Below are 22,425 nucleotides of genomic sequence, written 5' to 3'. Positions count from 1 at the left end.
TACCTGCAAAATCATAGCAGCTTTCCGAGGACACTAGCCCTTGAGTGTGCATGTCAAAAGGATCGACGTAATTTTCAGCAGGTTCTGCCGCAGTTACAGTAAAGTTCTCTGAAGCCTCCTAAACCTCATCATATTTGTTAAACATCGTCTACGTTATACATACGTATGCTTATTTAAAAGAGCTGGCATGGTGAAGGCACTGCGTCCTAATTGTTTACCGATGATATTTTAGTTCCAACTGGCTTATCTGCACCTGATGATATAGCTTCAAGCTTCATCAATTCATGCATGTCCTTAATTACATCAAGAGCAACCGAGTAAGCAGGTCATCAAAAATGCATTCGTCGTTAAAACAAAGAAGTCTGCATGCAAAAAATGCTTAATCAGCACTTCACAACGATCCGCTTACGCATTCATACAACTGAAAACAAAACAGAGCATGATGCCCAAAGGCAACCACAAAGCCACACCAAAATCACCACAAACAACATCGCTAACACTAAGCAACTCAACTATGTACATATGTATGTATATAGCAGCGCGCATCATCTATTCGATCAGCACCTAAGGGCAAAATGCCTCGACCACCAGCCAGCCAGCCGCAAGCAATGTACGCTGGTTACTTAGCGTTTAGGAAATCATTTGTTTATTTTTTTTTCGCTCGCAGCAACCCGAGCACCAGTGGACCAGGAAGGTAGTGACGCATAGGGTGCTTAGCAGCTTTCTGCACGTATGCTCCGATTTTAATCCGTTTAAATGAATGACAGTCTAATTGGAGGATTTGATGTGCAAAACCAGTCCAGGCCAGGCGGCTGTAATATTTACTTGTACTATAGTAAACAAGTCCTTGCCATATGTTTCGAAAAAACCACATGTTATGTACGGTATTTAAACAGGCGACAACAATACACCATACACCATGCACTATACTATAATGTAACAACAACAAAAACACAAAAACTGTAACAGGATGCGCAACAAAAACAAAATAACAATGCAAACAATGCTTTGCTGAGTCTTGGCATCAAATCAACGAGGCACGAGCAATCAACCCTGCTTGAACTGGCAGCGAAATAAGATCGAAGTTAAATCAGAAGAGCGGTGAAATGCGTTGAACTGTTGGAGGGTGGTGGTACGCTTAATACAATCCGATATCCTCACTGTTGCAGCGTTGACGAAGTGCCATCAAAAAAAAAAGGTAAAAACTTGAATTACAAACGAAGAGAAAAAATCCAATTCGGATTTCATTTTAATGCGTGAAAAGTAGTTGAGTGGATTTTTCGTATTCATAGTGCGGGTTTTTTTTGTTGTTGCCGCATTTTCGAATGCAATTCTGCGAAATTTCACTGCTGCAATTCCTAAGGGAGTTCAAACGGTTATTGCGGGTTGCGCCCTTGATCGTTTTGTGGTTTTGGTGTGTTCGTTGCAGGTGTGGGTAGAGTATGAATTGTAGCTGTCACGGGTGTTATGCATAAATATTTACATGCCTACATAAATTGCGGATGAAAATTGTGACATTTGAATATGCTAACACCTGCATTCTGAATACCAATAAGTAGTATTGCCGGAGTGCCGGTGCATAAATTTAATTTTTAGCGTTCGAAATTATGTTTTGTAATTAGTGCAATATGTATTAAGGAAAAAAACTAAAATCACCGAAGCCCAAAGAAAGTACCCGAAAGGAAATGTTTTTTTTTTATAAAAAATTATTCTTATTCTTTGGCGCTGGTTACAGCTTAGTGATTTTTAACTTAGTTCAATAAAGCACGCCAGTCGGGTCTCTTCTGTGCCAACTGACAAACGTTCTCCACCTGGTCTTTCCATCGCAGAAGAAGCCTTCCATTTCCTCTAAAAACACCAACGGGTACCACGTTGAATACTTTCACGGCTGGAACGTTTGTGCCAATGCGTAAGACATAACGTCGCCCGTAGACCACAAATCTGCCAAAAACTCTTTTATCAACATCTAATGTTGTCATTGTCTATGCTACTGCGCCATATACCAGCACGAACATGATGAATGACTAATATAGTATGGCTTTTGTAGGTCGAGAGAGGCCTACCATTAAATCGGATATCGGCTATGAGTAAAAACTAATTTTGGCAAAGAAAGTTCGAAAAAATATAATAGATTTTGCCACTGACAAAATGGAGGGACATAAGATTCGACCACTCGAATATTTTAGACAAGTTCTCTATGCAACTGCGACGCTGAGAATCCGGTTTGGTATTTAGCCTCACCGCGTGAATGGCCTTACGAAGATGCTTTGTCAATACAACCACCAGATTTGAAAGTTACGCCTTTCTGAGCACAAGAAAATTCCTTGCCCCATCCGGTCAGAAACACCGAGCACATGGTCTGGTTTTCGGTCATCGTTCACTGAACTGACGCGAGACCCATCTGTCCAAGAATAGGTAGGTTTGCAGTAAGTGGCACCCTTACTATATCTTTTTACGGCAAGGCCGAATCGAGGGTATATTTCGTTGCCAACTCGCTCGAAAGGCAGTTTCCTGTTCTATCACGATAACTTAGTACTTTTAGCTTGTTAGCAAAAATGCATCACAACTGAAAGGGAGGTCAGGCATTTCCCGTGAGCGAGCCCAATTCCTGAATCAACTCTGACAGCCTCCCTTTCTGCAGAAGCCTCACCCATGATGTTGACAGCCGCTATGTTAAACATGACACCAAGTGCCAGAATGGGTTCTAAGCTCCCCAATGATTAAAATATGGGTGACCCGCTGGACCCTCTCCGACAGTAGCTTCTCTAGAAGGTTTCTTACGGCTACAATTTGAAGTCTTTACTGACCTACCATTATTGTAAGCATTTCAAGCTCCTGACTGAAGATTCATCAAGAATGTCCCTTAGCTTTTTTTATTAGATGTTGCTACTAACCGAAAATGAGAAAGGAGTGATTGTTGAGAGCCCTCTAGTCAGAAATCCTAGGTAACGGAACAGAAAAAATGCAGGGTAAGGCCGAGAACATCCTTCCTAGTAGTAGTAGCAAAAATAAGTATATTTCCCCTGACACAAAAAGACAAGCCCACGCTTAAAATGAATTTTAAAAGTGCCTTACCATTTGCATTTGTGTCGGAACTTTCCCATACAAAGTCTCTCGAACCCAATTAGGACGCTCGTCTTCCCGCTCCTAACCTCAGCCAAAACTTCCCTTAATTGTGTTGGAGGTGGTTCCACGTCGTTTCATGTGTCAAATAGGCGAATATTAGCCAAAGTTTTACAGTCGCGGGTTCCACGCGGATTGTCTAAAATGCTAAAATTAGGTAATATAAAAGTTTTAATATTAATTTTGAACACCAAGCATTATAACTTTGCCTGCGTCTTTCACCACCATTAATTTGAAATTATTTGCCCTAATCCTAAAGTTGTCGCTACTGCTAAGCAGCGGTGCCTGGGTTATGAAAACGTCAGCTCCACTTTGCTCAAGATGAGCTTAGTCTGAAGCACAATCAGCAACCAGAACCTCCTTAAACAGCGCTAGCTCTGCACTTTCATTCTACGTTCGACGCTCATGACGGACCGCTCGAAAGATGACCCACCAGCGCCATTGTCGGTGTGCGATATGGAATGGAATGGAATTGTGGGTAGCCGGAAAAAAGCAACTTTTCCAAGCACTCAGGCAGTATTGCCCATTGTATTTGAGGCCTATAGACAGGATTTGGAGAAAAGAGATTTATAGGTGGGGAGGATATTCATTGGTTATTGAGGGACCCAAAAATGGTCCATCTAAGTCTGCTTTGGTCACTTGTTGTGGATGACCTCTTAATCAGACTACATGAGTGTGGTTACGATGTTGTGGGATACGCAGATGACCTTGCAATTATTGTTACGGGGAAATTCGGCAGTACTGTCTCTGACGTTACGTGCGCAGCTCTTCGCGTGGTCTCTAACTGGTGTGCCAATGAGGTCCTCAGCATAAATCCTCGGAAGGCTGTTCTAATACCGTTTACAACAAGATATAAACCGAACCTTGGTTCGGTCACTCTTGCAGGAACAGTACTTGAATATTCCGATGAAGTCAAATATCTGGGGATAACGCTAGATAAGAGACTTAATTGGAACTCCCATCTTGACAGAACGATTGCTAAAGCCACACGGGCCATGTGGGCCTGCAGAAGACTTTTTGGTAGGAAATGGGGGTTGAGCTCAAGGCTGATTGAGTGGCTCTACCGTATGATCGTCCGTCCGATTGTGTCCTATGCATCCATAGCGTGGTGGCAGAAGACAATGCAAAAAACTGCCATTCTTCGCCTTAACAAGCTGCAAAGATTGGCATGTCTATCCGTCACGGGATCTATAAGAACGTGTCCAACTGCGGCTCTAGAGTCGCTCCTGGGATGGACTCCTCTCCATATTTTCATTCAGGAATCAGCAGCCACGAGGGAGCTGCAACTTCGACTATCTAACGACGGCTTCTTCGTAAAGAAGCCTCATGCAGGTATTCTTGGGAAGATACCAGGGTTGGATATATGCGGAATCTCTGATTCCATGACTAAAGAGGTCTGCTTTGGCAGAAAATTCCAAGTGATAATCCCCGATCGCGAAGATTGGGCAAATGGGCTCCCTGCCCTTGATCTCAGATATGTACATTGGTACACAGATGGATCAAGGATGGCGTACAGAGCGGGTGCAGGCATCTTTGGACCGAGCACTAAACTTACAATTCCCATGGGCAAATGGCCCACGGTGTTTCAGGCTGAAATAGTCGCAATCTTAAACTGCGCAAAATTAAACCTTGAAAAGGGTTTAAAGGGCGCTTTTTTAGTTATCTTTTCAGATAGCCAAGCAGCCATCCGGGCCCTTTCAAACAGGACTATCAAATCTAAGTTGGTTAGAGACTGCTTTAACACGCTACAATTTTTGGCAGCCAAAAACACGGTAACATTGTGCTGGGTACCAGGCCATTCTGGAATCGAAGGCAACGAGATCGCTGATGAGTTGGCACGTGAAGGATCGATTACTGCCTTTTCGGGACCTGAACCATTCTGTGGTCTCAGTGGGTCCTCTTCGAGAGCCATAATCACTGAGTGGGTACACTCAGAACGCTGGGGAGTAAGTACTGGGGAGCGGTGGGGGCCGGAATGCCGGCTCTGCCTCGAGGCCGATGAAACTTCGGAGCATATTCTCTGTGACTGTCCGGCTTTGGCCAGACAGAGACTAATTTATTTTAAATCTTCGTTGGTCGAACCCTTTGTTATAAGGAATTCGTCTACCAAGGACCTTTTAGGATTCATAAGGGAAGCCGAAGGTATCTTGGCCACATTGGGTTAGGGACTCCTTTATAGAGATACAAAAGATCTTTTAGGTCGCGGTGTCTCTGTTTCTATTACACCCAGTAAATTAACTAACTAACTAACTAACTAAGTCTGGCGAAGGCCGGACGACGGTAGAGAAAATGGTGACCATATGTCGTCTCCATGGATTTGTGCCCCGTAATCAGTCGCATCAGGGCTCGTGGATCACTGAATTTTTCTACCACACTGTCCAGCCTTTTCAGGTGTCAATACCACCTCCAACGGCTCTCATGAGTTTGATGTACCCGATCGTTCCCGCTATGATTTGCCATGAAATTGGCTCCAATTAAACTGGCTCTCCAAAGAACCGAAGTTCGCAAATTCATCAGCCAGTTCGTTGCCTTGAACACCGTAGTGTCCTGGCACCCACACAATTTCAAGCGCATTCCACCTTGTAACGGAGTTGAACCTAGCCTTAGATTCCTGGCCTATCTTTGAAGATGTGCGGGCGGTTTACAAGGCCTTAAGAGCAGCTTGGCAGTCACTGCAGATCCTGATTTTGTGTCTGCGCCGCCTTTCGCCAATTATCCAGTCTGCCACTTTAAGTATTGCAAAGACTTCTGATTAAAAGACGGTTGCAATCGCACCCAAAGCAGTTAAGTAAGCGTACAGATGCCACCCAGGTCCAGTACCATTTTCAGTCTTTGGGCAATCGGTGTAGAAAGTTTTCACCGGGTCTTCCCAAGAGAGTGTCTGGATCTCTCCTTTGCCCCCTTGTAGGAAACCTAACGAGGTAATTTCTTCCAAAGGAGGCTACAGGTATTAGTTTGTCAGTAGGTGCCAAAAGCAAAAGGTGTTGCTCTGTCAACCTTCTAAACAACTCTCTCTCTCCGGAACCCCGATCGTCGTGCCACAATCCAAAGGAGTGCAGTCGACACATCATTTTCATTGTCTCCTCTGGGCCCGCTAAATCCAAAGGTGTGAAATCTAATAAAGCATTAAAAGCCGGACCTGGCGTTGTACTCATGCCGCCCGTAATGCCTATATACACGCTACTTTGTAGCCTGTTTAACACAGAAACCGTGGTTTTGACCATGGTTCTGCGCCATCATACTACAGCAGGGTACGTGAAGGTTGGTCTGACTAAAACTATGTATACGCAGAACACCATAGCCGATCGCAGACCCCAGGTCTTACTAAAGGATCTCCGACACTGTCCGAAAACTTGACGTGAGATTTCCATGTCATCTTCGTATCTAGAGTTACCGCTAGATATTTCACATCCTCGGGAAGACTTAGGTTTACGCCTCTAAGCGCTGGATGTCTTAGCCATATAATTTATTTTGCGCGTAAACAAGACTAGGGTTGTCTTGCTGGGATTGACAGCAAGAACCTGCAAAGTGCACCATTCATCAATCTTATTCAGGATCCCCTGTATCTTAATACAGACCTCCCTGAGAGATTTACCTGATGACAGTGCACAAACATCAGCCGCGTAAGCTTAGATTTGAACGAAGTCTTGCATTTCCGTTAGTAGGGAGTATAGCCAATTCCACAAGAGAGGTGAGAGCACCCCGCCCTGAGGGCATCCTTTCCAAATCTCTGCCACGGTATAAAGGCTAGCTTCGTTCCCCACAGTCAGCAATCTTCTAGATAACGTCAAGTGAATCCGCTTTATGATTTTTTCCTCCACTTCATGTCTTCTGTCCGAAGGGCACATAGAGTCAAAATAAGCAAATACTCACATTGTGTCCTCACCTGCTTCCAGCCCACCTCGATATTTGTTACAAGATCATGTATAGCTGTTTTACAGGACTTTCCGCTTTGGTATGCATGTTGACTTACCATTGTAAAGTTTTGTCCTTTTCCATTTATAAACTTTTGACGCATAGAACTTTTGTCATTCCCTTGCATTTCAGGTAATAATAGAGCACATACATATGTAAGAACATACACATACACATACATAGATTAGTCATACAAAGTCATGGAAACCATCTTAAGCTTATCTATAGTGTAAGACAAAACGACTAAAACCAAGGAGACTAATTAATTCTAAGACATTTAACTAGCAGAATAAGAAGCAAAAACAGTGCAAACCCACAACGAAATAATATTTAATTTATGCATGAAAGATGGAAATCTATAGCTAAATAAAACAAAAACAGCAACATTCTGCACCACGCTCGGAACTAAGACAACAACTGCATGGAATAGCAATTGCGACAATAGCGACAACTAAAGGTGTCGCCTGTCTCCGGTGGCAGTGGAAATCTTGACAATTCACACAACAACAATACAAAGTGACAACCAAGATGAAGATGCAAATGAAATTACAAACGCAGCTGTTGGTTGCCAAAACTCTTGGTGTGCATTGTAAGAAATTCTAAATGATAACGCCATGCAGCCAAGCGGTGTGGTAAGCGCGACAAGGTGCACAAGTAGAGGCGTGGCAATGCAGGTTAAACCCTTTATGCCAAAGTCTCGTAGTTGTATCTCGCAAATGAAATCAGCGCGTAAATGATAGTTCCCACCGTTGCTGCTTAAGTCAGCTAATTTTCTTAACACAACAATGTGGCTTTGGTATAAATTTGCGCAGCATACGGCGCTTGCTTGCAATGGTAAACACTTGCCACACTCTCGGCTGCCTACTACTTTAATTACTTCTCTTGCCATTAGATAATCTCAATTTTATTTTTGTTCTTACAAGTTACGTGCACATTTTGTTCGCCATCTTACGATTGTTGTTGCTATGTATTTATGTACATTTAGGAAAATTAAAATTTTACAGCAAAGGTAATGGGTCGACGGTGGATCTTGATTAGCATTTTCCTCTACGCTCACTTATAACTAAGCCGATTTGTACTCTCACTCTCTCTCTGCCTCCACTTAATCACTCCACTGTGATAAGATATGAAAACAATTTCACGCCTTTTGCTTCCGACAAACATTCTGTTTTGGGACACTGTCAGTCTTGTTGTCATCATCGTAGTTGCTTTTGTTGTTCATGCAATATTCTTGATGTTACATTGCAGATTAGAAAAAATCACTTTGTCACCACCACCACCACCACCGCTGCCATCAACTAGACTCTGAGTCAACTCTCTCCATTGCCTTGTTTTGATATATTGACGTGTTACTGAGTATATCTTTGACATTTCATCTGCCGCCTTCTATACATGCGGTCGCCTCATCATCACCCATCTAGCACACAGCTGCACTTGTTTGTGTACTCCATTTTTACCCTTAGTTTAACAAAAAAGTTAATCTGTGGACTACCAATCGCTCCAGAAGGGTAGTTGATTTCCTCTATAATTTCTTTGAATATGCGTAAATTTTACTTTGTTTTGCATGATTTTCTGCTTGATTTGTTGGAATTTTATTTTATTTGTTTGCGAATTTGCGAAGTTTTCCTACTTTACGCACAAACGTGTTAGTCACGTGTCTGCAATAGTGTTGAGCATATAGACAAATCTGTGCTCACATGAAGACACGTGTTTGGTAAGTTAGATTGTGGTAAAGATACTCGTAGCTTTTATTTATAAATAATTTACAAACAATTACTTTTCGATGAAAACATGCGCAGGATTTAATAGATGAATTACACATTTGGGAGTTGAAAACTGATTGGATTAAGTTGGCTTCTTTTGTCTGCAAGAAATGGTTCAATAAGTCGTTTATTATTTAAATATCATGATTATGTATGTAAGTAGGTGTACGCAGTGGTCTGGCCAAGCTATCCTGGCTAGCTAGTAAAGGTCTCACATATGTAGTAGAGCCTTCGACTTCCCGAGATTGTCCGATAAGCAGTTTCTTGCGAAGATGATCAATTTAAGGCAGCGTGTTTAATTAAACCCTAAACTGTTGAATTTCTTTCAAGCGCAATACTCGTATCTCTCCGGAATATCAACCGTGTACATGTTCTGTTCCAGTGTGGTCTGTATTGTCCAACCATACCAGCTTCCACCGTTCCTTTCCATTTATTACTTTTACTCACTTTCTCTGTTGGAGCCATCAAATCACATGCACAGCATATAGGTTAGGTTAAGTTAGGTACGGCGGCAGTCCTCCAAGGGCCTCACGTAGTTAGTGAAAGTCCACTGTGTTATCCCTGAAAATAAAAATATTATCCTGCAATGGTACAACAGGTAATCGTACAGCTAGAAAAGCGCAGGGTGCTGGTTATGAACTTCCGCAAGCCGCTGATGTCCACTCTAGCGAGTTTCTCTAGAGCAACCATGAAGTACGACCCGAGATGTTTAAACCTGAGCCTCGCAAAGGCAGGACAGCTGAGAAGATAGTGCTGAGATGATTCCACCACATCGTCCTCCAGACAATTGCGGCACATTAGGGTCGCAGCAATATTAAGGTGTACCGCATGAATTTCCATGGGGCAGTGCCCTGTCAGAACCCTGTCTAGACCGCCCACAATCAACTACCGGCCAAAAGGACCTTGCAACTTTGCATTTACATGTTTTCGCCCAGCGTTCGCCGAGTCGAGTAAAAGCCCACTTGTCCAGAATCAGTCCGCAGGTTGCCATAGCTACCCCGATAAATTCCTTTTCGCTGGTGATGTTTTCTAAGATGCCCTGCCTGGCCAGTTCATCGGCACAGCAGTTTCCGACAATGTCGCTGTGCCCCTGAACCCAAATCAGTCTGATGTGAAAGTAATCCGAGGCAATATAGACTAGTTTTGATCTTACGATCAGCGATCCCAGGGCTCTGCTAGCCGCTTAGTTGCCAGAGTATATATTTATCTCTCTAAACGGTATTTCACAAGTTGGCAAACAATCGCCTGCTTCTTTAGTGGCATGCCTGAAACACGCTACAGAAAGCCGGTAGCCTTAATCTAATATCCAATAGATGTTTCTCTCATCAGAAAGCACAAGTGGAGTGCCACTGATCGAGGCAAGCTGAGAATCAGACACCTTGTATCTCCTGGTGAACAAGTCGAGCTCCGTCTTGCCACGATTATTAGCGCGTCCGCAGCTTCCAGGCTAGTTTATGACTAAATTTAGGTATCCCAAAGGTCGCACAGACTGTTCAAAAACTTGCCTCTGACAATAAGTGCCACACCATAGGCATAGGGATAGCCCGAAATCCTCTGTTCTCCAGCTATCATTAATGACAATGACTCAGAGGAAAGATGAGAGCACCCCTCCTTGCGGTGTGCCTCTACTAACCTTACACTGTAGAGAGGCGCTCCCCCACTCAACAAATGACCGTTCTGTCGCAGAGCATGTGTGATATAAACGAAACTAAGTTGGTCTCAATTCTGAACATACTTAGGGCATTTACAATCGCCTCGGGTAACACGTTATTAAAGGCCCCCTCAATATCAAGAAAGGACCCAACCGCTTTCCAAAAACTCTTCTATAACCTTAACAACAGAATACAGGGCAGATCACGGACCTGCCCTTCATTATAGGAGTCCTGAGAAGCTTAATCTCTCCCTAGGAATCCTGTTTTTTATATAAAGGTCAATTAGCGGTTCCAGCGTCTTAAGTAGGACGGAAGAAAGACTAATTGGCCTGAAGTCCTTCGGTGATAGTGAGAGGACTTTCCTGCTTTGGGGATAAAAGTTACTCTCACCTTCCTCCAGGCCAGGAGTCACTCAACGGCATGCCAACTGCGCTGCTTTCTGCAGCTGTGCAGGAATGATGCCGTCAGGTCCCGGTGTCTTGAAGCGCTTGAAAGAGTTGAGTGCCCAAAGCAGTAGCTCACTAGAAGAAACGGAGCAGTCCATGAGATTTAAATCGGTAGTATTACACGGTCCAGGGCTAGCTGGGAAATGGGCGTGGAGAAATAGCTTTGGCGATTCCGAAAGCTCCGACGTTCGGTTTAACCATACCTGAAGGCCTACTTAATGGCCACGAGTTTTCGATGGCAGTATTACATGCTGTGGTGAATTTTTTCACCAGGTCATCAATCGAGCTGTCAAAAGGATTACAGTTATCGTGTGGAGCTCCTGGGAGCGACTATTGCAGTAGAGGTCCCAGTTTGTCCTTTTATCATCTTTAGAAGGAATACCATAGGGACGCTCATCCTCCAGTTTGATCTGAATGTACCTATAATGTGAGAAGGAGTGATCGCCGAGAACCCTCTAGTCAGATAAACGGGATAAGAGAGAAGAGGTAAGGCATTTATAAAATTTAAAAGTGATCTAATTTCAAAATTTTGTTGGCAAATCTCTAGAACTGTGTGCTTCTGTGCCATTCACCTTTAAATAAATTTTAATAATGAGTCATTCCATTGAAAAAAGGAAAACGACATAAATTTAAGTATTATATTTAAATATGAATTCAGTGTAACCTCTTCTTAAATGACTACATTTCATTAACCTGTGGGAAAATATTAAAAAAATCCAAAGAGGTTGTAATTTTTGCCTATGGAAATTTACTAATTACTTTACTCCAGTCACAACTTTAAATATTTTTTAATATTTCTATGAAGATTACATAAGCCTAATTTTTATTGAAAACGAAAGCGTATAATTCATGTTTTACAACACAAAAATACATCGTTCGTTAAAATTAACTGTTTTGGCTAAAATTCATCTTTGAGTGCGCAAGGACTATATTTTAGTTCTTTTCAGTGTCCCACCAGTTACTTTCATTCAAATTATAGTTATATAAAACTAAAAAATCGTTTAGTATTTTTGCTAAACCCATTTTATACATTAGTTATCGTTCTATGTTAAAAAACTATCTTTCGCTGTTGTATAAGTTCCGACGACATAGTTAAAATTCACAATTGATCACTTTGTGGAGTAAAATGGGCATTTGCTAGTATATTATTAATATTAACCAGATCGGACCATAAATACGGATTTTCCAAATGTCTCGACTTTTGAGCTCCAGTTTCTACACAGCTCATCGGGAAGTTGGTGATATATTGATTTTAAAATTCCGAGACTTATATACATACATACATACATATGTCCATACAAGTGACGCGAGAATTTTTTAAAATGTCGGGTCCCTATTTATTTACCCGCCACCATAATAATAATAATCAATAATTTTAATTTAGTTAATTTAATACACACTTAAACTGCACAAAAAAGTTCTGCACGTATTTCTATGCCTGCATTTCTAATTAATTAAATTCGATAAGCTAACAATATTTTTACTTTAAAGCGATTGTCGAAAGCAATCATGTGTTTAACATTAAATAAGCACATGCACACGAAGATGCACATATGCACTTGCATCTATAATAAATTAAAGAAAAACTTGCAAAACTACACTACACATACACCGACCAACGATAACAATAGTGGCAGACAAATATAAACTGCGACCACACGCAAGTTGTAATAATAAATTTTATTTTAATTTCATATGGCCAAGCGAGCAATTAGCACCTGAAAATATGCGAAAATTAAAATGGCAGCGACAAAAAAATAATGAAGAAAAAACTACAAACAGCAAATGTGAAAAAAATGCAAAACCAAAGCCAGAGCAGATATTCATATGTGAAAAAGGACAATGGTAAGTAATTTGAATAAAATGTGCAAANATTAAAATGGCAGCGACAAAAAAATAATGAAGAAAAAACTACAAACAGCACATGTGAAAAAAATGCAAAACCAAAGCCAGAGCAGATATTCATATGTGAAAAAGGACAATGGTAAGTAATTTGAATAAAATGTGCAAGTGGTATCCGGGCGCACACAAACACAACCATGCGCATATGAATCTTTGGCGCACACATATACACTACATACTATGATCAACTGGCAAATGGTCGGACGCGCGCTGGACACATAAGCATAACGTTCACATAATAAAATTCGCACATATTTCGCACAACATGGAAGCAGAAAGCATATCCTGTTCGCATGATACACAGTCGCCAGCAGGCAGCGAACTTGGACGAGCGACCAACGCCAGCAGGATGCGACGACACATAAATTTCATATACATACTACACAATAGCTGACCGCCCCACAATTCGCACACACACATACGTACATATATATCACACAATTGCGCATACGCCCGGTCAACAGACGCAAATGCTGGACAAGAGTTGAGAGACGCCACCGAGAAGCTTTTACCATTCAACATAGACAGGATGTTACTTGTTTTTTAAATATGTACATACATGCAAGTACGCGCACAAAAACTCATACAATTCCAAATGCATAATGCAAGTACTTACATATTTCTATGTATGTGTGCTGCAACAGGACTATATGCCAACTATCGTAGCAAAGATAAATTATAGTATGTAGATGGGCGGCGGCAGCAGGTGGGCCTGAAAAAAAGGCTGACTGACTGGCTAACTGGCGCACAAGCAAATGTAACAGGATATGGCCAGCGCAACAATATGATCATCCAACAGCATGAACTGAGATACACAAACACAGATACCCAATACAAATACAATAGCCCGTACTTGACAAAAACAACAGCAGCTGCTTTACTGCCACTACCACTACCAATACCACTACCATCGACATCACACATACATACATAGCTACCCAAAAGCAGGACTAGCAGCAATGGCAGGCGGCGCAGTAGTGCAACAAAAAAATCTACAAAAACAACCTGTTCACAAACACTTGCAATAAGGACTCTGCACAGCATTGGAAGGGTCCATTCAAAACAAATACAATCTATCGACATTCGCTCAAATGCGGCCGGATGTTCGAAAAAGAGCGTGAGCGAACTGTCATGAGAATGAGAGTATTGTAAGAGAGAGGGTGCCTGCTTTTAACGCAAGTCCTTATGGCAGGACTATGAAGGCACGTATGCTTGTGGCAAGTGAGCGTGAAACTCCGCCCATTTAGTTTGAGGTCAGCAAGTCGTACAAAGGCAAAATGTATGTATCCACACAAATACATAGGGGCATTTCGTATTCGCATACAATGTGTTTTGTATGTAAATGTATGTAGTTGGCCCACTTGGAAGCATTGCTGGGAAGGACCTTTTATTCGTTGTTCCCCGTATGCTTACATTTACAATTGATGTTTAGCACAATATGTACTTATAAGGCTTACATATGTATGGAAAATTAAAGGGTCACAATATACTTTAGGAATGCGAATGTCTTCGAAGAACGACAAGGGGGGACTGCAAAACTCTTTTGAACCACCTCGAAGTCCACAACAGAGTAACGCGTTGGTAAGTCCCGAGATATAAAGGGTTTTAGGGCAACGAAAGGTCTGATTGTCTCTCAAAACGTGAAGCCCAAATGCGCTTGCGTGGTTCCGAGTCTTTCTGCGGCACATCCAAAGGATACATTTCAGAGCTACTTAGGATATAGGAAGAATCTCAGATTGCTGTCTATGGCGAAAGTGAAGGGAATGAGACAATCAAAGCGATTTATAACTCCTTCCGTGGAAAACCTGAAAGACTACTCGAATTTAGATGGGAGGATCTTAGAACTCCTACTGGCTGCTTGATAGGACACTGCAAGTTAGGTACCCTTTGAATAAAACGGGGCTTTCTAAAGTCACGGACTGAAGAATGCTCAGAGCAAATTCTATGTGACGGATAACGAATTTTAAATCGCAGGCTGTTAAACCTTGGAGAACGATTATCTTCTCCATATAAAATTTGGAAAATTACACCCTCCAATGTGCTTAATTTCTTAAATAAGGGATTGTCACAACAGATCTTTAGGGCGAGGGTATGTCCGACGTAGTAATAATAATAAAACTTTAGGAATCAACGGCGATGACGATAGCGATATGAAGAACAACATTGATAAAGATAAAGTAAACGACATGGACAACGATATTGATAACTATGTATACCGGTATTGGAAGCAATAGCTGCAACACTCTGCATGCTAGACACAGCAGGCAAGATGATGGAGAGTCTGCTCAGCCCTAGAAAACGAGGGAGGCCTTTCACCCCGACAACATGGCTTCAGGAAGGGACACTCAACTATAGGAGCAATTAGTGAATTAGTCGAGGTGATACATAAAGCTGAAGAAGCCAGCCACCAGGCTCGGCCAATAGTGCTGCTAGTCACACTGGACGCCTTCAACTCGGCAAGATGGCACACAAGTGGCAACAAAACTGGAACGCGAGCACAAAAGCTCGATGGACGCACATCCGCACCGGAAATTCGATTTCTTCATAGGATGGGAAGGATGAACTCACCGTTCTGTAGCTACTGCGAAAACGTCGAAGATAACGTGCACCATACATTCTTCACTTGTGAGCACTTCTTGACTTCGCTCAGAATGTTGGAAGAAAGATACGGAGCCATAACTCCGAACCACATAATTGGGGTAATAATCGCCAGTGGTAGACAAGTGAGAAACAGTTGCGACGTACGTGAAATTCGTACTCCGCTGCGAACAAGAAGGCGGATGTCTACTGAGGACACCCGAATGAAACGCCCCTACAAGAGAGCAACCTCGAGGCTCTAGCAGCACGCTTCTGCATCTGAAGACATGCAGAATTGCGGGGCCAGATAACCACGTCCATCTACCATATAACGGTAATTTACAGAAACACGAAAACTGCGATAAATCAGTAACTACTGAAGCTAATTCACTTAAAATCGATTATTGCATTTAGCAGAAAATTAGATTATTATATATTTTTGGATTTTGGGCGTGGCGCTGCACCTTATGACCACAAATTTGTATCTCTGTAAGCGATTTATCAACTTCTACCAAACCCGGTATACTTAATAACCTTGGCACGGAAAAGCAGCAATTCGTTGAAAATTATTAAAATCGGACTGAAATTACACCCATATAACGGCAAATTTCAGAAATACGAGAAAACTCTGATATTTCAACAACTGAGGACGCTGATTTGAGGTATTTGGCGTGGCGCCACCCACTTTATGACTACAAGGTGTATCTCGGTAAGCACTTTATCGATCTACCAAACTTGCTAATCATATGGGCAAGGGAGACTTTTCCTTAGTCATTTTCAACAAATTATAACAAAAATTTGCGCCACCTTTTGCTGAAAGGTAACTAAAAGCTCTGTGTACATTTTTAGCGCATAATTTCAAAAAAGCGAAATTTTGAATTGTGTCACTTTTGAAGATCGAGTGCGATATGTATGTATGCATACATAGTACATGCCTGTTTGATCAAATTATGTCTTCCGTAATTTGTGTTTGTCTAGGTATTTTTGTTCCTTTAACAAAGGAAAGTCATGCTTCGTCGAATCGATGATGGGATACTTGTTTGCAACTCAAATTTAAAATTTTATATTTATCTTTCCAATTAAAAATTATACACATGTATGTAATAAATTTTAGTACATTCACATTAATTTTTATTATTTCCTTGATGTTTTCATATGTATAGGCTGTGGCCTTCAGGGTTAGTTAAAGTTTTAAGTTTAAGAAATGTTAATAAAAACCAACAGAATAAACATAACTATATTTTGAAAAATCAACTTTTTTCAAAACGAAAATCTTTAGGACTATTAACCTTCGTATAATTTTTATTACCGTTACATATTTACAATAAAAAAAATAATTACATATCGAAGGCTGAGTGGAAGATAAGCTATCTCAGCTGCCGATATATCGAATATCCAACTACATACTATATGTACATTAGACCGTACCACCTTGCAAGTAAACGAAAAAAAAGTTCGCTGTACACTTTAAGCCTAAAGTATTTTGGTAAAGCGATTCCGAAAACAATTTGCATTTTTCGGTGACACCTACACTCGCCATCAAAAGTGACGGCATGTCTATTTATGTTAAACATTTGAAATGTTTTTCAATCTACTTTTTTTGTTATTTTTTATAAAAATATTGTTCATGCTTTAATCAAAACCACAAACATAAGTCAAACTTTCAAACTTTATACAGAATTTAGAAAAATTTAACAAATATTCATCAAAGTTTTGAACCTTTTAATCTGAACTTTTGGAAAATTTGTTGGTCAAGAACAGAAAACAACTGAAAGTTTTAGGTGGCAAACAAACGCGTTGATTTTTAATATTTTTTTGCTGACGGCTGTTTCCGCTTTTTACCATATAAACATGAATTTCTCGTAGAACACAATGCATAAGACTGTTTGCAAACAAATAAAATAAAAAAATAAACGCTACTTGTTAAAAATTTCACTTGTTATATGAAAAAAGCCGTCAGCAAAAAAAAAATAAAATCATTAAAAATCAGGGCGATTTTTTATCCACTTAACGTTTGCAACTATTTTACTAGAATTTCATAAACCATGTAACTGCATACGAAAAAAAAATTTTTAGAATTTCAGATTAAAATCAAAATTTGAATGAGAATTTTTTGAATTTTTTTAAATTCTGTATAAAGTTTGACTTACGTTGTTTTGGTTATAACTTGAACCATATTTTTTTTTAAACGGACAAAAAATTTTTTCCTGAAAAACATTCCAAATATTTAACAAAAGTAAAATTAACTCAGGTTTGATCGCCAGTGTACGTTAAGAAAAATAAAAATATTTAAGTAGTACTACTGAAATAATCGAAATACTTCCCCAGCAAAACTTTAATGATTATTAGTGACTTCAATTTACGGACATTAGGATGCTACGTTAGGGTAATAAGAATTGAGATCTCGCGGTGAAGGAACTTTAAAAAAAAATTGTCTTCTATAGACAAAGGCATCGATATATCATACTTTAGGATCCGAATGTATTTAAATGCCGAAAAATTAACAAAGGCGACCCCTACGTTTGGCCCAAATTGCCTTGCAAAAATTTTTCAGATTCAGGTTCCTTAACAAAAAGTTTGCATCAATTTGCCTGCACCTACTATTTTTAAACTCAAAACGTAAACTACAAGATCCAGTCCATATACCTATCTATATATATACTTATATGTACATAACTACCTGTGTTTGTAAATATGCCTGTAAATAGATATGAACTTCAGCCAACCAGCAGAGGGCTGATGTGCTCTCAAATTGTTTACTCTCACAAAATCGTAAAATCGGAGAATATGTTGGCAACTTCGAAAACAGATGGACGGTTTTCGAACAAAACAAAAAATACGAAGCATTCAAGTTACAGGGCTAGTAGTAAGGGTGGCACGCAACGGTCTCTGAGTGCGAGCACAAGGTTGTTTCTATTCCACATAATGTGACCAACATAAGGGTGTCACTTATGACCGTATTGCTGCGCAGGAGATGGGTTGTGGGCGCAATGCATTGCAAGTAGAATTCGCACAGATGTGCGAGTGTCACGCATTTGGAATGCAACAATATGAGAACGCATAAGACCAACTGTTTGTGATGAGTTATGGTTAGTGGTTGGTGTTGGCTGGTTAGACTCCAGTTGGACTCACTGCTACTGGCTACTACTTAAGCAGGAACAGATTGTTGCGAACGAGCAGTCTGCTGTTGGATTTCGAAATTGACGGGTAGAAAAACTAAGTGATACTAACTAAAGAACTGAAAAAAGTGAGTTTATCAAATCAAAGAAAGTGCTACATATTTATGTAGTGGCAAGTGCAGTGCTATAGTGAAGCGCAATTTAAAGCAAATCCAAAAAAAAATAAAAAAAAAACATTTAAAGAACCGCTAAAGCATAAAGTGTGCTAAAAGTGTATTTTACGGCAGCCGATGAACATGATCATGGATAATAATCACCACCACAACCACCAACAGCAACAGCAGCAAGGCACGCCGCATCTGCCATCACCGCAGCGTGCGGACATATGCATTTCCACAACGCCACCAACAGCGCCTCTAAGCCCGCTGTCAAATACTAATAGTAACAATGACTCACGATTTTCACCTGTGACCGCTACAACGCATCTGAGCAATGGCAAAGCCACTTTAAAACGCTCCTTCGACGTCGCTTTCCTAATGATGCCCGACGAGCGCCTCAAACAGAAGCATACCGACAAACAGCCACGTCTTTCGGAATATAGTGCGGAGCACCATCAATATCCGACGGACTTGTCGCCGCGCTCCGCCTCCCATTCGCCGCTACAAAATCAAAATCAGCAACAGCAAAGCCCACCACACCCTCTAATCAATCCCATTGAATCGGTGTTCAACATCCAAGAAGCGCGCCGCTATCCACAGATCACTATCCGCTCGCCGCGCATCTACGATGACCCAACATTGGTAATTCCCGTCGGCAGCGAATCGCCAGAAAGTCTGCCATTAAAGAGCGCCTTCACCAAAGTATCCTCTATGCGCTTGGAGTCGCCTGTTCCACCTGCACCACCACTGAGTCCCGATCAATTGAGCTGTTCGTCGATGAGTCCACCCATGTCCACAACGCCACCACGCACCAACAGCGGTGGCAACGGCAGCCTATCGAATGGCAGCAGTGGCAATTCAGCGCCATGCCTAAATCCGAATATTATCTATCAAAACTTCAGACCGGACTATCAGTTCAGTGGCGCTTTCCAGTCGGTCAATCATGTGCATATGCTTCAAGCGCAACGGCTTAAACAACAGCTATTCTATCGCACGCCTCTACATCCCACAGCTGCTGCAGCGCTTGCCGCATCCAAGAATGCATCCGGTTCGGCTAGCAATGGCGGAAACTGCAACCCAGTTGGTCCACCTCCAGAATTTCTTCATGGCTATTCGGCATTTCCATTTCCTGGCGGACATGCTCACCCCTTCGCTGCTGTTGCGCCACCAGAGTTACCACGGATCGCACAAAATCCCGCTGCCGCAGCAATACTGACTACGCTCATACCACCTACGCTGGCCTCCACGTTCTCATTGACGGCGCAGAATGTTTGCGCCAAATGCAGCATAAGCTTTCGCATGACAAGCGATCTGGTCTATCACATGCGTTCTCATCACAAAAGTGAGGTTGCTTGCGATCCCAATCGGCGTAAGCGCGAGGAGAAATTACGCTGTCCAGTATGCCAGGAGACATTTCGCGAACGGCATCATCTCACGCGGCACATGACAGCCCACCAGGATAAGGAAAGTGATCAAGTGACACCACCGAATGGCGCTATGCCGCACGGAAGTCCAGATAGAATAAATAACGGAAATGGGCGCAATCATGCGGCGCGTATTTCGGGCGTCAGTAAATGATCGAAGCATTTTTTCGGATATTTTTAAATTTAGTCAGTATCTACTTTGTGAAAACAGAGTTGCTTTCGTGTTAAGTTTTTAGGGCGAACGCGCTGAGCGATTTGTGATATTAAGTTAAAGACGTTTTAAAAATCATTAAATTATTTACTTATATGTATGTATGTATAATACGAACATTTGTATAGTGCAATTTTAGGTTGTAGAGTAAAGTTTAACCAACAATGATTACTTATATAAGAATTACATATACATTAGGGCGGTCCTTAAAAATATAGGTATCTAAATTTTGGATCGGACAGTCTTTTAGCTTCGTTTCTACGTACAAAAGAGAGAAACCTACAAAAAATGTTAGAGGTCGCCGCTACCAGGGTTAAAGGAAATTTAATTTTTTAATCGAAAAAAATCGACAAAATTTTGATGTATAGCGGGTCAAAGTCAAAATTTTTTCGAATTTATGCGATTTATTAAGTTAAATCTTTCTCAAATATTGGTAGCAACCCCTACTTTTTTTTCTTTTTTAATTTCAAATTTTCGCGGAGGTCTTTACTTGGTTCGTACTTAGGACAAAATAAAGGATTGTCCGATGATGTTGATATTTAGGGACCACACTGATATATATGCATATAAATATATCTGTATGTAATTTAAGTTTAAGTTATATCGAATGAAAATTTAATAACTGAATGTATACATACAAAAATAGTGTTTGAAATAATGCACTCAATGTTATCAAATAAATCTCACACACTGTTGAAAGTAAATAATTTCCTCTTTAAATATAACGAAGACCCGCCTGCTGAAGAGAGGTATGTTTTTGGCAATATATCGACTGCTGAGCGGAAGATCGACCTGTCTCGGCAGCCAGGTCGAAAACGCCTTATCTCAAAAAACTTTTCAAAAACGTCCTATTTCAGAATCCCTATATCAGCACATTTTTAATACATTTTGAAGTGAGATAGGGCATTTTTAAATCGAATTCTTAAATAGGCCGTTCTTCAACCAAATTCTGAGATAGGGTGTTTTTCAATAAAATTCTTAAATAGGGCGTTCTTGAAAGTTTTTTGAGATAGGGCGTTTTCGAACTGGCTGCTGAGATAGGTCGATCTTCCACTCAGCAGTCGATATGTAGATGAAAGACAATTGTCGCTGTGACTATCTTAAAATTTTTTAAAGATTTATTGTACATTAAAGTGAGACTAGTCACAAGAAATTTAAAACTTTATTCTCTGTACTTAGCGGTTGTGGAATCGCTACCATCTTAAAAGTAAGGCAACTCTTTTTAACACAGACGGATATGAATTTTGGGACCTCAGCCAAACTATGCCCAAACATCAATACCTACACTGGTAGTCCATATCATTACAACTTTGTTTTACAGAGGGTAAAAGTTCCGAACTTGTCGAATCTATTCATTAGGGCGGGTAAATATTTTTGTCTATGCGCGTATAGCATAGGAGGATTCTAAGGAAATTTTCCGAAGAATCCATTGGTCTAAAATCCATTTTCGAAAATAGGTTTCGAAGAAAATGTGAAAATTTGCACTTTTGCGACCTCTGGTGCAAGTTTTCAGAAAAAGATAAGTGCAGAAACAGATTCCTCATACCATCAAACCCCTTAAAGCATGTCTTTATTTAAAATTTAAACACTTCTTTACGACACTACAGCAAAATGCTAAGAAATTTACTTTCGCAATTTGGCAAACTCCAAATTGATTTTAGACCCATGGTTTCTTCGGCAAACTTGCTTAGAATTACCCGTAAAATCCTTTTGTGCTATACGCACATAGTCGAAAAAATCTGACAAGCAAATTGAACCACTCTAATACTCATCCTTACGTTTTTTCTCTCAATTGCACATTAGGTCAAATGATTACTTTTTCTGTGCGAAATTAATAGCAGCTAAAATATTGCATTATTTTAATGTAAAAAGATGGCAAACGTTAAAACAAGTGTAAATGCAGTAAATAAAATGTCAGACAGACTTGGCTTTCGTAAAACAGACTTTACTGCTTTTTTGTATGTTCAAATGATGAGTATATGTGTTTAGGTAGTACTCAAAAACATTGTCCAATTAGCTTAGTTTTGACACAAGTTATTTTCTTCCCATACTCAACCCCCTCCCCTTTAAAATGAGCTACATAATAAAATAAGTATGGTCACATGTACATAAGTGGTTTCTTCTAGCGAGTAGTT

General features: G+C 40.7%; 1 protein-coding gene across 1 annotated transcript; it reads left to right on the top strand.

Moving 5' to 3' along the window:
* Positions 1-18,572: 18,572 nt before the first annotated feature.
* Positions 18,573-20,649, top strand: LOC108366432 (PR domain zinc finger protein 8). Its single transcript, XM_017620853.1, has one exon. It carries the CDS (start codon positions 18,788-18,790, stop codon positions 20,231-20,233), a length of 1,446 nt encoding a protein of 481 aa, XP_017476342.1. The 5' UTR covers positions 18,573-18,787; the 3' UTR covers positions 20,234-20,649.
* The last annotated feature ends 1,776 nt before the right edge of the window (positions 20,650-22,425 follow it).

This window comes from Rhagoletis zephyria, unplaced genomic scaffold (assembly GCF_001687245.7).
Source record: "Rhagoletis zephyria isolate East Lansing unplaced genomic scaffold, Rhagoletis_zephyria_1.1 Rzeph_scaffold_02268, whole genome shotgun sequence".
Classification (NCBI taxonomy): Eukaryota; Metazoa; Arthropoda; class Insecta; order Diptera; family Tephritidae; genus Rhagoletis; species Rhagoletis zephyria.
The sequence above is the reverse complement of the archived record's forward strand: the minus strand, read 5'-3'. Positions and strand labels throughout refer to the sequence as shown.